We start from the raw sequence: 15,217 nt of genomic DNA on the forward strand, positions 1-15,217 counted from the left end.
ATATTGCTTGTATTTGTATGTCAAAATCTGTACCTATGGCATTATATAAAAGTGTCGACTAGTTGTTGTAAATGAGATATTAGAGTTTTATTTTTAATATCAAAAAACTCAAATGTTTAGCTGTCTTAGTCTAGTATTTGAGTTATTGAGTTGATCTCTTTGGATTAAATGAAAAGAAAATTATAGTCTCATTTTCTAGTGAAAGATTATTGTAGTTGGTGTTTGTAGACCTTGCACTCTACTAGGCATAGTCTTAATGGGTTGCAGCCATTCCCATCCTCGTCTACTATAGTGTAGTAGTAGCAGGGGGTGTGACAAAATATCATACAGAATAGCTGGTTCATCAGTAATGGCTTAAAATACAGAATCATCAAGAATGCCTATTTGTATGACATGCCCCATCTAAGTTACAAGAATAAATGGAGAAATTGCTTGTAAAGAGACAGTATTTTCATCAGGTAAAAGAGTTGTATTTGCAAGACAGGATTTTGAGCTGATAACTACAGAATCACTCATTTCTGAAATCATAATTACCAGATAGGTTAGATGGTGGGGTGGACAATCAAGTCCACAGAACCTCAAACATAATCTCCAGTAAGGTCAATAGTCGCTGATGCATAGTTTTCAGTTTCGGCCGATCCTGATCCGAATCGAAACCAGCCGGTTGGCTGGTTTCGGGCCTGCAACAGTAGCTGATGTTGCTGGCTGCTGCAGCTGACAGCAGCAACTACAGTGAGAGAGAGAGAGAGGAAAAGAGGAAGAGAGAGAAGGAAAGAGGAAGAGAGAGAGGGAAAGATAAAAAAAAAGAGGGTGAGGAAGAGAGAGAGAGGGAAAGATAAAAAAAAAAGAGTGTAGGAGAAAATGGATATTTCAGACTAACAGTTAGAGGAATAGGAAAGAAGAGAGGGAGGAACAGAAATTTTTACTTTTTAGGCTTTATATGTGAGTAATTATTATTTCTTATTTTCTTATAATTTTTTTCTAAATTTTTAGAAATTTCTCAACATTTTTAAATAATATTTAGAATTTTATTTAATTAAAATAGTCCGATCTGATACAAGCAGCCGATCCTGATCCCGATACCGATTTTCGGAACCTTGCTCTGATGCATATCAATTCTGTCATTAATAAGATACTTCATTGGACTTGGTGGAAATTCTTTTGTGCATGTGAAGTTTATTCATTCTCAGGAACAATCAGTACCTTTGTAGGTTTCCAGTATACAAACACTACTATTCTCATTTTTCATTCTGCAAGTTGGCATTAACAGTATCTGAATAAAGAGAGGGCTTTCTTCATTTCTTCTTCTTCCTAGAATCCCTGCCTTTTATTATTCAGGAATCAGGATTATCTAGTTTTGAACCAGGGTTTGCACAACTTGAACTAAGCCTCACCTAGGAACTCCAGGAAAAAGAGCAATCAATGACACCAATGCCATTATACACCTTTGAACTCTCTTGAATCTTGATCATCTCACTTTTCAATATGCCATAGCAGCTTTGCAGCACAGGAACTTTTCATTATCTGGTTACTGTATTGCAAAAAATAAGAAAAAGAAATTTTGGAGGCTATACTTTCATTTATATCTTCGAAGTTCTAACCATTCGAGGACCGAATTACAAACGAAGGATCCATGTGGCCGACCCGAAACAGATTGGGGGAACTGCACTGTTAGGACTTCTAATACACTTCAGGAAAGGCACACTTTACTACTGTCTTTCAAGATAAATATTCCCTCTTACTTTCTGACAACAGACATGAAATGATTCCTCCTCAATGACAAGAAAACTTCATAGAATGGAATGTGACAGAAATAGAAAGAAATCAGATATTACTGAACTCTTTCACTGGATATACATGGAATCATGATATATCAGTGTTTAAAATATTTAAGGCCCGTTCCACCTCAAGCCTCAAAGTCAGGCCATCAGACTCAAAAATGCCTAGAGGATTTGATGTGGGCATCATTTTCAATTTGACCAAAATAAAGTTGCTTGAGTCCAATTTTGGTCTAATTGATCTAATTAGGCTCAACTTATTTTCACATTTAATTTGTTGAGTTGATTTTTCATTCAAATGATCAATTGAATTAGTCAATTGGTAGATATGGTAAGCCTATATGCGGGGAATGTCCGCATTGAGTTATTACCTAAATGAGATTAGTCAATTTAGATAAAACCTAATCAATTAGGATCCTATTAGGAAATTAATTCCTATTAGAACCTCAATTGATAGTTATGGTAAGCTTATATATGGGGAATGTCCACATTGATTTATTACCTAAATTGAGTTAGTCAATTTAGGTAAGATGATCAATTAGAGTCCTATTAGGAAATAAGTTTCTATTAGAATCAGCTAGAATTAAAGTTGTTAACCTATTTAAGGGTTATTGCATGAGAAACAAGGAACGATTAAATAAGATTTATTTGAAATCTCTCATTTTCTCTCATGCGGTCTTCTTCTTCTTTTTCTCTCTCTCTCTCTTTCTCCCCCTTTCTCCTACTCCATCTTCAGATTCTTCTCTAATCTCTTCTACTTCCTCTCTAAACCTATTCTTCGTCAATTTCTACTTTCAATTGGTTATTGTTGCTATCCAGAAAATTCCAATAGTGAAAGAGAAATCTTTGGGTGCTCGGATGTAAAGAATAAGTCTTGGTTTCAAAGTAAAAGCACTATTTCATTTATTAGTAAATCTAAACTCTAAAGTCTTTCCTTATACCATATTTTAGGCTTTTCTACTGTCAACATACATATTTGAGAGTTGACAAAATTACTGCTTTATCTAAGTGATTTTCTTTCGTTCCATCTAGTAGTGATCTTTTTAATCGATTAAATTATTGTCAGTTATTGCTTACTATATTTTATTTTAGTTATTTGTTTGAATCGATTGTTCTCCAAAACATTGCATTCATACTAGATTTGCATTAGGATTTAATCTAATAAAGCATGAGGTGTACATCACCTAGTGTTTTTGAATAGCATTTCTTTGTTTTTTTAAGATGTTATTGTTTCATTAATGTTTTATGTTCTATTTATTACTAAATTGTATTATCTCATAGTTTTAAGAATGGTTATAAACCATTGTTAATGTATTTTAGTGTAGTAGACTATCAAAAAAATTATATATACTATATTTATATATATTATATATCGTGTATAATTATATTTAATTCTTTATATATTAAAAATGGTGGACTGTCTTAGCGCCCGCCTTCCGCATATGCGGAAGGCAGTGATGTGATCACCTGCCATCCGCAGTTGCCTTTTAATACACTGATATCACCTTAATGAGGGGTCACTGTTACCTCATCCATGTCATACACAATTATTAGTAGTATGAATAAAGAGGAAAAATGGAAGATGATAATTTATTATGACACTACTAAATGTAAGATAATCTAATTGTTGGCTGCTTATCTACAAACAAGTGGATTATGCTTGTGTGCAGGTTGTATCAAACTAAATATTATTCAGAAATCATAATTCCAGAGAAACATAGTTAAGAAGCTTTTTGGCAGGTACTCAAGTTACAGTAAGTTACCTTTTCAACATGAAAACATGCAGCCCAAAATAAACATTTTAAGGAAATGCACACCACATGTTCCAAACAAATTTAAGCCTCTATTAAACAATTTGGAAGTGACCTAACAGATTTTTCAACATGGATTTAGCCATTTAGGAGCCAATTGTAAGATAAAGATACTAAAAGTTTCAGCAAGATTTGAAAAAATAAGAAAATTATATATGATTGACCTGAAAGAGTGCTTAAACCAGAAAAGCAATTGCAGCAAGAAGGCATAATCTTCTTCAGCTTTTGAAGGATTGATATTCCCTTCCTATAAAAGTATCAAATGAAAACTCAAATTTCCTCCAAGATTTAAGTATTTAACGTCATGCAAGAGAAAAACTGTGCAATTATAAAAAATTAAATAAAAGCAATCTAAGTGACCTAACAAGGAGAATTTATCATGAAACCAACACAAATTATTTACAGTGCATTGACAAATAATATATACCACTTCCAAAGCTAAAACTGTAGTAACTATATGCAATTCTGTAAGAGAAGAATTCACAATATTGGCTTAAACAAGGAAATAGGAAAACACCTTATTCCCACTAGGATATCTGGCAATGCATACTAAAGCACTGTTGAATATGTACTTAAGTGCCAAGCGTCTCCTTCCCCAGTATCAGGCCATAAAATTCATTAGGCAAAACAATGACTTACATGTCACTCTATAAATGAATTCTACAGTTTTAGCTGCAAATATGCACATAATGGAAACTGGAAAGAATGAAGCACTATGGAACACTTTTTCTTGAAAGGTTGTAATACAGAATCCTATAGCACATAATGTGAGCAATGTGGTACCAAAACTAAATGATATTTGATTTTCTGTTTCTAGCAGCAAATTTTATCTGATTTATGAGTAGAACATGGCTTCCATTTAGTTGAAACGAAGGCATATCAAAGAATACTAAATCTGGACAATATTTGAGTGATTCCACAAAATAATCGAAAAAATTATTTGATTAGTATCAGCATTTAGTTACAATAACACAAAAACTACGATAAGATTGTGTGCACCATACAAGAGTACTAAATTGCATTAAGATGTATAAGATAATAATCTAGGGGCACATATCTAGCCAAATGAGTACCAATCTTACCCATTCTCATGCCACTTATCCAGAAAGGAGATGAATAAAACAAAATCGGATCAATCAGGTCAACCCTAAGAGGAGAAAATATCAGGATTGGCTGATTCAGATCCATAACAGATCAAACTCGGATCCGATCCGAAATTATCAATAATTGATATTCCCAATTCACCATGATCTTCCTCCTCTCCTCTCTCTCTCTCTCTCTCTCCCCCTGTCTCTTTTTCTCCCGACCATAGCCATTGTTTCTCGAACAGAGAGATTCAGCTTCAGCAAACTCCAGTGACACAAATCCAACTCTAGCAAATTCTGACAACTTCGAGTATGTGATTTTTTTTATTTCTCTCAAATCCAGCAATTTTTTCCAACGATGGTTATACTAGTGACATGCCATGTCGTGCCACCATCGGCATGGCACGCCCTTGGCATGTCCCTGCATGCCATTTGCATGTATTTAACATACTTTTGATAAGAAATTTATAATATTTAGGGATGTTTTTGGAGCTTCAGCATGTCAATTTTTAGTTTTTGATTTAAATATATATATATATATATTAAAACCTATATTATAGTGTTTATCTTTAGATTACTTTTGTAAATGACCTATTTTATTAAAGAGAAAGCAGTAATCAAATATTAATATTGTTCAACACATAATATGATGAATACATTCATTAAAAATAATATTAATAATTAAACACTCCATAATATAATTGTGTTGTGTTGAACACTTCATAAGAACTTTAGAGGCATCTAAAAGAGTTAATGGATAGAAATAAGAGAAAGACAAGAAGAAATAGGATTATATGACAAAACATGAGCTAATTATTTTATTTGATTGAAAATTGGAGAATGACAAAAGAAAATTAGGCATGAATTTGTATTCCTAAAATGAGTAAAGTTGATTCATAATGATTAATGAAAATAAGAAAAAGATGTCATATCATGTTTGTTAAAAAAATAACTAAAGTTGATTTGATAATAATTAATGAAAACAGAAAAAAAATTAATAAAAAGACTACACATTGGCACGAAGACCGGCACATAGTCATGCCGGACCGACATGGCTCAGCACGAGGGTGTGTTACTGGCACATCCCACAGCAAGTGTCGATTAGCATGGCCATCCTTAGTTTTTTCATTTCTTCAACTCTCTTTCTTCTTTTTCGTTACTGCCAATGCAAAAGCCATCTTCTCTAAACTCCACCACCTACCGTTGCCTGCTTGTAGCCGTCAAATCTATCCATCACTGTCGCATCCCTATCGACTTTTTCACTCGCCCCCATGATCGGTGGCCTTCCTAAAACTAAGGACGAGTCTTAACATTATGAAAATTTGGGTGTGAAACCCTAACTTGAGGATGAAGATATGAAACCTATCCCTAAGCATGATAATACTTGGCTTGACTGAGAAAGATAAAAGCCAAACAAACTAGAGTAGTATGAGAAAAATCTCAATCCACTGCTCAAAGTCACTAAGGTTTAGAAACACTTGGGTATGAAACCCTTACTTGAGGGTAGAGGTGTGAAACCTATCTCTAAATCTGATGATATTTGGCTTGATCGAAATGACTTGGAGTGTCAGAAAACTATGAGACTAGAGCAATATTAATGTTGCAAGGGATACACGCGATAGAGTCGAGTTCTCTTCCATTAAGGGAGAATGATACAAACATTAGTGACATACTACACAAGCATATGTATCATTATAGTTTCTCCTTCAGGAAATTAGTCTTAAGTCAATTATTTTTATTATATATTTACTATTTATAGTGCTCAGAGTAATATTTATTTTTTCACAATTGTTTAGGGTGTTATATGCTTATTATTATTTGTAGATCTATATATAGACATGTTGTATTTTCTTTTGAGATTAATGAAAAAATAAAATTATTTTGAGATCTCCAATGTGAGTTTCGGATGTGCAACCCTAGTTGAGAATGGAGATGTGAAACCCCATTATTTTTCTTTTTCTTTCACAATCATCGTTCCTAGAATCCTAATGATCTAATTGTTTCACATCAATCCTACTTCCAAATTACTGGTTATAGGTAGCCAAATCATGTTGCTAATGCTAACCCCTTCCAACCAGCTTGTTTCCCTCCTAATTGAGTAGAACTTGGGGTCTTAAAGTTTTCCTTTTATAGGTTAATATAGTTTTGAATTTAACCGTCAGATTACTGAAAATTGTTAAAGAAGTTCTTTATCTCTAGTTTCTTCATTATCTCTCTTCTTTTAGAACTTCTATCCTCATTCGCTCCATATTCTCTGGTTCTTTCTCTGTTCACTACTGAAGTTTAATACTTAACAGAACACTGCTCATGATTTGGAGACTCTAGTTCTAAAAATATTGCAGAAAACTAGAATGGTAAAATCTTTCCTTTCAGTTGATAAACAGTAAATCCTATGTATTTGAGCAATACAAGTTGATGGCTTAAATAGCTCATCCAAGCGATGTGCACTCTTAGATTGCATCAGCAAGTTGGTTAGTTCAGGCAAAATTAAGAAACCATCCTAATTTTGGATTTCTCAGCAGAAGACCTCAATCCATGGAAAATAAAAGGCATGATGATATCCTGACATGCATTACAAAAGTCTCTGTCGTTATTCATGACTTAATGCATATTAATGCTTCCATATGATCTCTTCTTCACTTCTGGTCCACAACTTTTTCACAGTTATTTTCCTTTTCCATATTTTCTATCGATCAATCAATGAGTTCTTTCAACCTTTCAGAAAATCTCTATAAGTCCTTCGTGATAGCCAAAATCTCTGAACTACCACACAAAGTATCAAATAGGACGTATCAAAAGACAATAATCATTTTTAAAATTTCAGTTTTAGAAATCCACATAAGGACCTACACTGTCGCTACTATAATAAAAATAAATAAGAATAGATAGAGAATATTATACCTTGGCTAGAGAAACCAATGCCTTCTCTTCAAGCTCGTCGATGGGAACTGACTTTCGGGCAGATTCTTGGCGGGTGGCATCCTCATACTACATTCATCAAAACCACTGGTGTAAGGAACCAAAAACAGAGAAATTAACTAAATGCACCTCTATGTAGGTAAAAGATTCTCAACTGAGAAATAAGAAATTACCAGGTAAACCTGCTTGACATATGGCTCAACCCTCCTCTTGAACTCCCCTCCATCAGCACCAACACTGAACCGCTGGAAGAGGAGTGCCTCCTCTTCCGCCTATACAAACCATGGCAAAAAATTAATAATTATCAGTAAAAAAAAGAATTAAGAAAGAATCAGAAAAGGGAAAAAAAAAACCAATTAGCGACCTGCAACATGCGGGCCAGTTCTTCATCGGGATTCCCAACCGAGGACTCTCCCGAGTCTTGAATCGACACTAATCGGAGCTTCTCGGGGATTGTCCCCAGATCGGAGCTCTCATCGATCAGATAGCCTCCCTTCTCCGCCAGGATCTTTCACAAATGCAGAATAAGGATTAGATATATTCCCAAATTAAGGTAAAAGAAGCGGAGAGGGAGAAGACCTTCTGGTCATCAGGAGGAACCGAGGTCAGCGAGAAGATTTGGAATTTGAGAACCTGCAATAAATGGTCGAGAAATTAGGGAATTATTTGTTGTCTCAAGATTTCGTGTAAAAAAGGATGGAGAATTGGGAGAGTTGGGTTACTTCGAATCCGTTATCGGTGTCGAATTCAACGGGGAAGTCTTCGCTGTCGTGACGGAAGACGAACCGGCGAGACACCATCTTCGTATTCTTTGTTATTTTCCTGCGGAATTTGAGAATAAACAGCAATAAGCCAATAACTCAGTAGGGAAGGTGCGGAGTCTAACCAGAAATTAATGTCAAACGATTGCATTATTTTATTTGAATAATATTTGATTAGGGAGACTATTTCAAACTTATGAAGTTGAGATAAAATAAACGATTTGCAATTTGTCTTTTTTTCTCTTTTTTTAGGAAAAATCCAAGTCATTCAAGCTTCACATCTTGGGATCATGGAATTTACTCCACAAGGGTTTTGAGCTCCTTGTCTCCCTGGTCCTTTTCTTCTTTTCCTTCTTGTCATAGGTGAAGTCCTAGCTTCACCAAGACTGCTCTGTTCTAGGCCACCAGATCCTATGGCAACCCTTATCTAGCCGATGGTGGCAACTACTGTTCCGATGTTGGTTGAAGTTCTTACTCTAAAGGCCAGGGTGGATGAGCTTATGTTGGTTGCAGCTATTGTTGTTGAAGATCACTCATTGCGTACTTGTGTAGGAAGAGGAGCCCTAGGAACATGGGCTTAAGTTGCCGAGAGTAATGGTCCTCCTATCCTTAAGCATAGGCCAGGCCAATACCATTGCACACCATACAGAGCCATATCTTGGACATGATAAGCGTTGATATTGAGGATTGGGTGAACATTGACCCTGAGCTTCTAGGATTGGAAATTTTGGCTCTACAATATGATTTTAGGTAAGTTGATTCTGATTGAAACCTTCAGAGTCGCTTCGGAGGATAATATTGTTATGGTGTTGATGGAAGGGTTGTGATCTACTAGGGATAAGTTTTCAATTTGATCATTTGGAAACCATACTTTCAAACTTCATAAGAGTAATCTGCTCGAGTTAGAGGTAGGACAAATTCGGTATTGTGAAGCACGTTCATTAGCGACCTCCGTCATGATATGCAAGCCGAAGTAAAGGCTGCTCATCTAGCTACACTCATTGAGGCTTTCTCCACTACACAACTAACGGAGGAAAAGCTAAGAGAGCTTTGGTCCACCCTCAAGGAGGGAAGACAACTAGCTTTGGTCCACCTCTTCTGATATCATAGTGTTGCAATATTGTTGATTGAGATACAAATTAGACCAAATCGATTCAAATTATATATCATTTTCTGTCTTTGTTTGAAAAAAAAAATAAGATGACTTCTTGCAGGTGCATTCGAAGGCAAGTGGAGGGCGTTCAAATGCGACGTTTGAACACCTGATTTGCGTTCGCACATTCAGAGCCCTATTTTTTAGCGTTCAAATGTCCGATTCGCATTCGTATATCCAGAGTCATGTTTTTAGTCATTCAAATACAATCGAGGGGCATTTGAACGCACATTAGATATTTCATATTAAGATTTATTTAGAGTTTTTGGATGATTGGCTAGCTTCCAAATATATGGAAAAGCAGCCATCTTTGCATTCTTGAATATTGAACTTTATTTTGCAGCTAGGCTAGAGCCAAACTTCTCCCTCCTTCCTCCCCCTCGGTACCCAACCCGAGCTTCCTTCTATGGTCGAGGATAATCCTCTGTCACCTCTCTCCTCACTCCAGTGATCAGTCATATCTGGAAGCTCCCTTCTCCCACCTCATCTTGTTCAAGATACTAATCCATCCATCATAGTCATCATCATCTTTCAAAACCATAACTACATCATCCACGTCCATTCTGTCATCCCCTACCTTTGGTCACTCATTACTTCATAACTTTTGATCTACTTGCCTAATTGATGAATTCCAATCGTGTTGGATTCCTAACTTACATAGGAACAACATATAAAAACGTCGGATCATTCTAATAGTTGAATTTATAACTATTGCCTTTGAAAGTTCTATATTGCGTTTTGTTTAGGTTAGCAACTTGGATAGACAATCATCTTCCTCATGGTTGACTATAACACATAGACATCCATTGATCGAGCTTTACACCACCAATTAAATTCTTTATCTCAAGCTCACGCAAACCCACAATAGTAAAAACATCAAGCAACACCCATCGAGGAGGGAAGATAAATAGTAATAATTTCGCTTGTCCCTCACCCGTCGAATAACATAACCGATTGTCTACTGATACGATTCGGACTTCACCGATGTCATCTCGAGCATGGATACATTTTAGGGGTGTCTTTTATTCTTGTTTTAGTATTTAATTCAGAGAAAAATAAGTTTTTTATATGTCGCGTTCGAACGCAGGTGGGGTGCGTTTGAATGCACTTGCGAATGCCTACATTAGCTTCACAAAAACAGAGAACGAAAAATGTGCGTTCGAACGCCCGTGTTCGCTACATTAGGTTCACATTGACAGAAAGTGTTTTTTGTGCGTTTGAACACGTTCAACCCTGTTCAAACACGGTCGGCAAAAATTCACTATTTCTAGGGTTAATAATTATCATTTTTGAATTGTTTGGTTAGCCTCTAAAGGTGTGGATGGCAACAAAGGAGTCATTATTGAATGAATTGAGTTTTGCCCTAGTCTTCTTCTTCTTCTTCTCTCTCGTTCTCTCATTCCTCGGTGCCGCCGTTTCTAGCCTCCCTCAACCGGCCACTCACCCTAGTCCCTTAGTGGCGGCCCATCCTCCCCCTTCTTCTAATCTCTCTATTACCTTGCCCTAATCCCTTCCATCATCTATAATCCTTTCACCACCACTTATTCACCAGTCCCACCCCATTACCATCGGCCTACCACCATCCATCATCACCTAGGATCTCATGCCTCCATCCATGCATCCATAGACGGACTCCTTGATGTTCATCTACCTCTCGGACGATATCTCGAGATTCCATTGTCCAATTTTCATAAAATTAGATTTGTTGGAAAGCTCTCTTCCATGGCTACAACATATCAAAATTTCATATTGATCTGACAGCTACATCTTGCTGGGTCTATTTTCAAATTTCTATGCTAAATCCTGTCCAGACCTAAAAACAGGATAGATCAAACCTTAGCCCAAGAGGAGATCGTATCAAAAGTGGTATCAGAGTCATCGTTTCTTGGACACGCGCTTTCGATAACGACCACCAAAGCCATGGCTACATGGTGAATGAGGAGGAAGAGATCTCCCCAATAGAGGAGGGGGAGACAGCTGCGGGAACTTCCACCCGCGGAACTGCCCGACCAAATCTAAATACCGAAGAGCCTAGCATTCAAGCTATGATTGGGTCTCTTTCCAAGCAAATGGCCATCAATAACTAGATGATGATGGAGATAATGCAGGAAATACGAGCAATAAGAGAAGCCATGGTGAACGGGAATGCACCAACGACCCCACGATGCGAGTCCACCCCCACGAACCTGCCGCCACCGATTTAGAATTTGCACTAGCAAGAACCTCTACTACCACCACCCTATGGGCGGAGACAAGCAAGGATGGTTCCACCAGGTCAAGTTGCGGGTGAGCCTATCCGACAAGCAAACCAAAATAGTGATCATCTTGGAGATCTAGACCCTTGGGTGGGCCAATACGAACCGGAACCGCGTTGAGTTAACCAAAACTGAAGGAGGGAGCATTAACTATTCATGCTGCATCCTCCTCCAGTTAGACAAGGATTTGGATATGATCCAGATCGAGACAACGGTATCCGTGGGCAAACCGTACATCTCAAAATTCTGAAGTTCAAAGGTGGTGACCCAATCGATTGGTTCTATAGGCCGAAACAATTCTTCGCGTACCAAGGTACAGCAGAAGAAAATAAGGTGACGCTTGCGAGCTTCCACCTTGAAGATGCGGCACTTCATTGATTTCGGGCAGCCAATGCCCATAATACGATTGAAAGTTGGGTTGATTTCTGCACCGATATCACGCGGCAATTTAGAGCGTCGAGATATGAAGACTTCGATGCTCTCCTCTCAAAGATGGTGCAAAGGACCATGATTGGGGCATACCAAGAAGAATTTGAGAGGATAAGTAGCTGATGCCAACATCCATGGACGGATTAACAATTTCGCAACATCTTCATCTCCAGGCTGCGGGGAGATATACAAGCCGACGTGAGAGCTTTAAGGCCTAGAACCTTAAAGGAGACCTTCGAAGATGTAATACTCATGGAAAACAAACATCGAGCCATGAAGATACACTTCAAATAGAACTGGACGAGATAAGAAAGCCGCAATCTGGTTCAGCCTACCACAGCAGCAAGAAATGTTGCCGGCGTACCAAGAGCCGCTGCTGCAATGGTGCCTCCTCGAGCACCCTTGAAGGCCTATGCTATTGCTGTGACGATAAGTTTGTACCCGGACATTGCTATGTTAAACCGATGGAATTGGTGATGCTAATAGACAGGTTGGAGGAGGCTGAGGATGAGATTGCAGCTGAAGATGAGGGTGTGGCTCGACAGCAAGGAGTAGCTGAGGAGCAACCCGTGAAGGACATGATGGCCGAAATCTCCCTCCACGCCTATTCTCGGACAACCGTGCCAAAAACTTTATGGGTGAATGGTGTAGTCAAGAAAACCACAGCAAGAATCTTAATCAACACCGGGTCCACCCACTTCATTGACAAAAGGCTTCTTAGAAAGATTAGGCTCGAGTCAGAACCCACGGACGGGTTCGATGTGACGATTGGAGATGGCACCACCTTGCGAGGAGATTTTATTTGTGGAGGTGTGGAGTTGATGGTGCAAAACCAAAATTTCACATTGGATCTTTATCCGTTGGCCTTGCGAGGTGTCGACATTGTCTTGGGGACTCAATGGCTTCAAAGCTTGGGGCCCGTAATATTTGATTTTACAAACCTCACACTTACATTTTTAAGGAATGGTCGAAGAATGCTGCTGGATGGAAATCAACCACGGCAAGGGCCCACATTGCAACCGCTGTTGGGACTTACATGTGTAGGGGATCGAGCTCTACTCTTGCAAATGGCTATTGCTGAACCAGAACATCCACCATCAAGTGAAATACCCGCTGACATGAAGGAGCTGCTGCAAGAACCCCCTCTATATAGAGGTAGGTTACAACGAGTCCTACTAGGACTTTAGGGCTGACACGACTCGAATTAGGATTTGCCTTAAAAGCTTATATGACTTAATTGGACTTGCATTAAAGGCTTACTTGACTTAACTAAACTTGCTTTAATGTAACGCCCCGCCCGGCGTGGGCACGTGCACGCCCACGTGCCCACACGGCACGCGCAGCGCACACAACAAGTTTGGTGGGGCCCACCATACACAGATGCACTCCTATGCCAATATAATCATGATATCATCAAATAAAACTTACTAACATATTCATGCTCACATAATCCATCACCAAATAAATCATGTTATTAACCAAATAAATATGTTAAACATATGAATATCCAAGTCCATAATAATATACACTAGACTACTAAATAATCTGACAGGGCCCACATAGGCCATAACAAACCATCAAGATATAATTAAAATAACTGATACATGAGTACACTATTGTAACAACCCAAAATTTTAAAACATAAATAAATAAAATAAATAGAAATATACAGCTTAGATAATGAGGAATTTTATTTTATCTTTTATATTTTAGGATTTTTATTAAATTAAATTAAATTTTTAGATATTAGAATCCTTATTCTAATAGGACTCTTATTATATTTTTGCAACTATAAAAGGGGACTAGAAGAAAACCCTAGAGGGATTTATTTAAGAGAGAAATTAGGTGATACTATAGAAAACAAGTGAGACAAAAAGATTATTCTTGAGAGATTTATTAAAAAAAAGAATAGAAAAAAATGGAAAAAAAATTTTATCCTACCAAAGAAAAGAAAATGAAACAGAAGACAATCATAGAGCGCTTTGGAATTTGTGTAAAAAAATGAAAAAGAAGACAATCATAGAGCGCTTTGGAATTTGTGTAAATTACGATTAGGATGTGAAAATCAAATTATTTTGGATTGAGCGATCAAGGCAAGTTCCCACTCATATTTTCTTAAATTTTTATTATATAAAAATAGAATTGATGAATTGTAAATATCTCTTTATGTTTATTTTTATCTTATTTAATTTTATAAGATAAGAAACTTTACAATATGATGATGTCAATTATGTGGGAAGTTAAGAAATTCGTTGTTTTAAAGATTTTCAATAAAGAATTAGAAATGTTAAGATTTTGTATTTTATGAAAAATTCATATTTATCATTCTTTGAAAAAAAGGGATTTTATTGTTTATTATTTTTCAGATTTCAAAGTATTTATTTTTATTGCAGAAAATAAGAAATAAATTAGGAATATTTCAATTTAAATGAATTTTAGATTTTTGAAAATAATTAATATCTATTTCTATTGCAGAAAATAAGATATAAATTAGGAATATTTAAATTTATATAGATTTTGAATTCCTGAAAATAATTAATATTATTTTATTTCTAGAAAATAAGATATAAACTGAAATTACTTTGATTTAAAGGAATTTTGGATTTGTAAAAAAATATTTATTTTTATATTTTATTTTCAGAAAATAACAGAGGAAATTTTTATGCTAATATATTTTATTTTCTATAAATAAAGTATAAGAGATCTTTAATTTTTTTTTTGAGAATATGATTAAAAATAAATATTATTTTTGACGTGAAATTTTGCAAGATTAAATATTAGATTATTATTTATTTGTGTTTTCTAACTTATTAAGAATGATTTATATTATATATATATTAGAGGAAATAGTAGTATTTGAATTTATGGATTATTCGTTATTATACTGTATTTGAAGATTTGACAATTTTGGTGATTGAGGAATTTAATACTTGAGATTCAGAATGAATAAGTATAGTTAAATATTGATAAAAGTGAGATCTGGAACCCAATTTGTTTTCAAGAAAATAAGTTCAGGGAAAAGATTC

The 15,217-nt window shown here is 36.2% G+C and overlaps 1 protein-coding gene across 2 annotated transcripts in view; it reads right to left on the reverse strand.

The window, feature by feature from the left end:
- Positions 1–15,217, reverse strand: part of LOC140796762 (peptide-N(4)-(N-acetyl-beta-glucosaminyl)asparagine amidase) — a 58,012-nt gene that overhangs the window by 28,555 nt on the left and 14,240 nt on the right. For both annotated transcript variants that reach the window (XM_073149871.1, XM_073149872.1), the window contains 6 exons: positions 8,316–8,415; positions 8,173–8,226; positions 7,958–8,101; positions 7,767–7,865; positions 7,576–7,662; positions 3,754–3,836 (listed from right to left, as the gene is read on the reverse strand). In XM_073149871.1, coding sequence (XP_073005972.1) covers positions 3,754–3,836; positions 7,576–7,662; positions 7,767–7,865; positions 7,958–8,101; positions 8,173–8,226; positions 8,316–8,415 — 567 coding nt within the window. The remainder of the gene's footprint in view (positions 1–3,753; positions 3,837–7,575; positions 7,663–7,766; positions 7,866–7,957; positions 8,102–8,172; positions 8,227–8,315; positions 8,416–15,217) is intronic.

This window comes from Typha latifolia, chromosome 10 (assembly GCF_019914945.1).
Source record: "Typha latifolia isolate L0001 chromosome 10, TyphaL0001v2, whole genome shotgun sequence".
NCBI classification, from domain to species: Eukaryota; Viridiplantae; Streptophyta; class Magnoliopsida; order Poales; family Typhaceae; genus Typha; species Typha latifolia.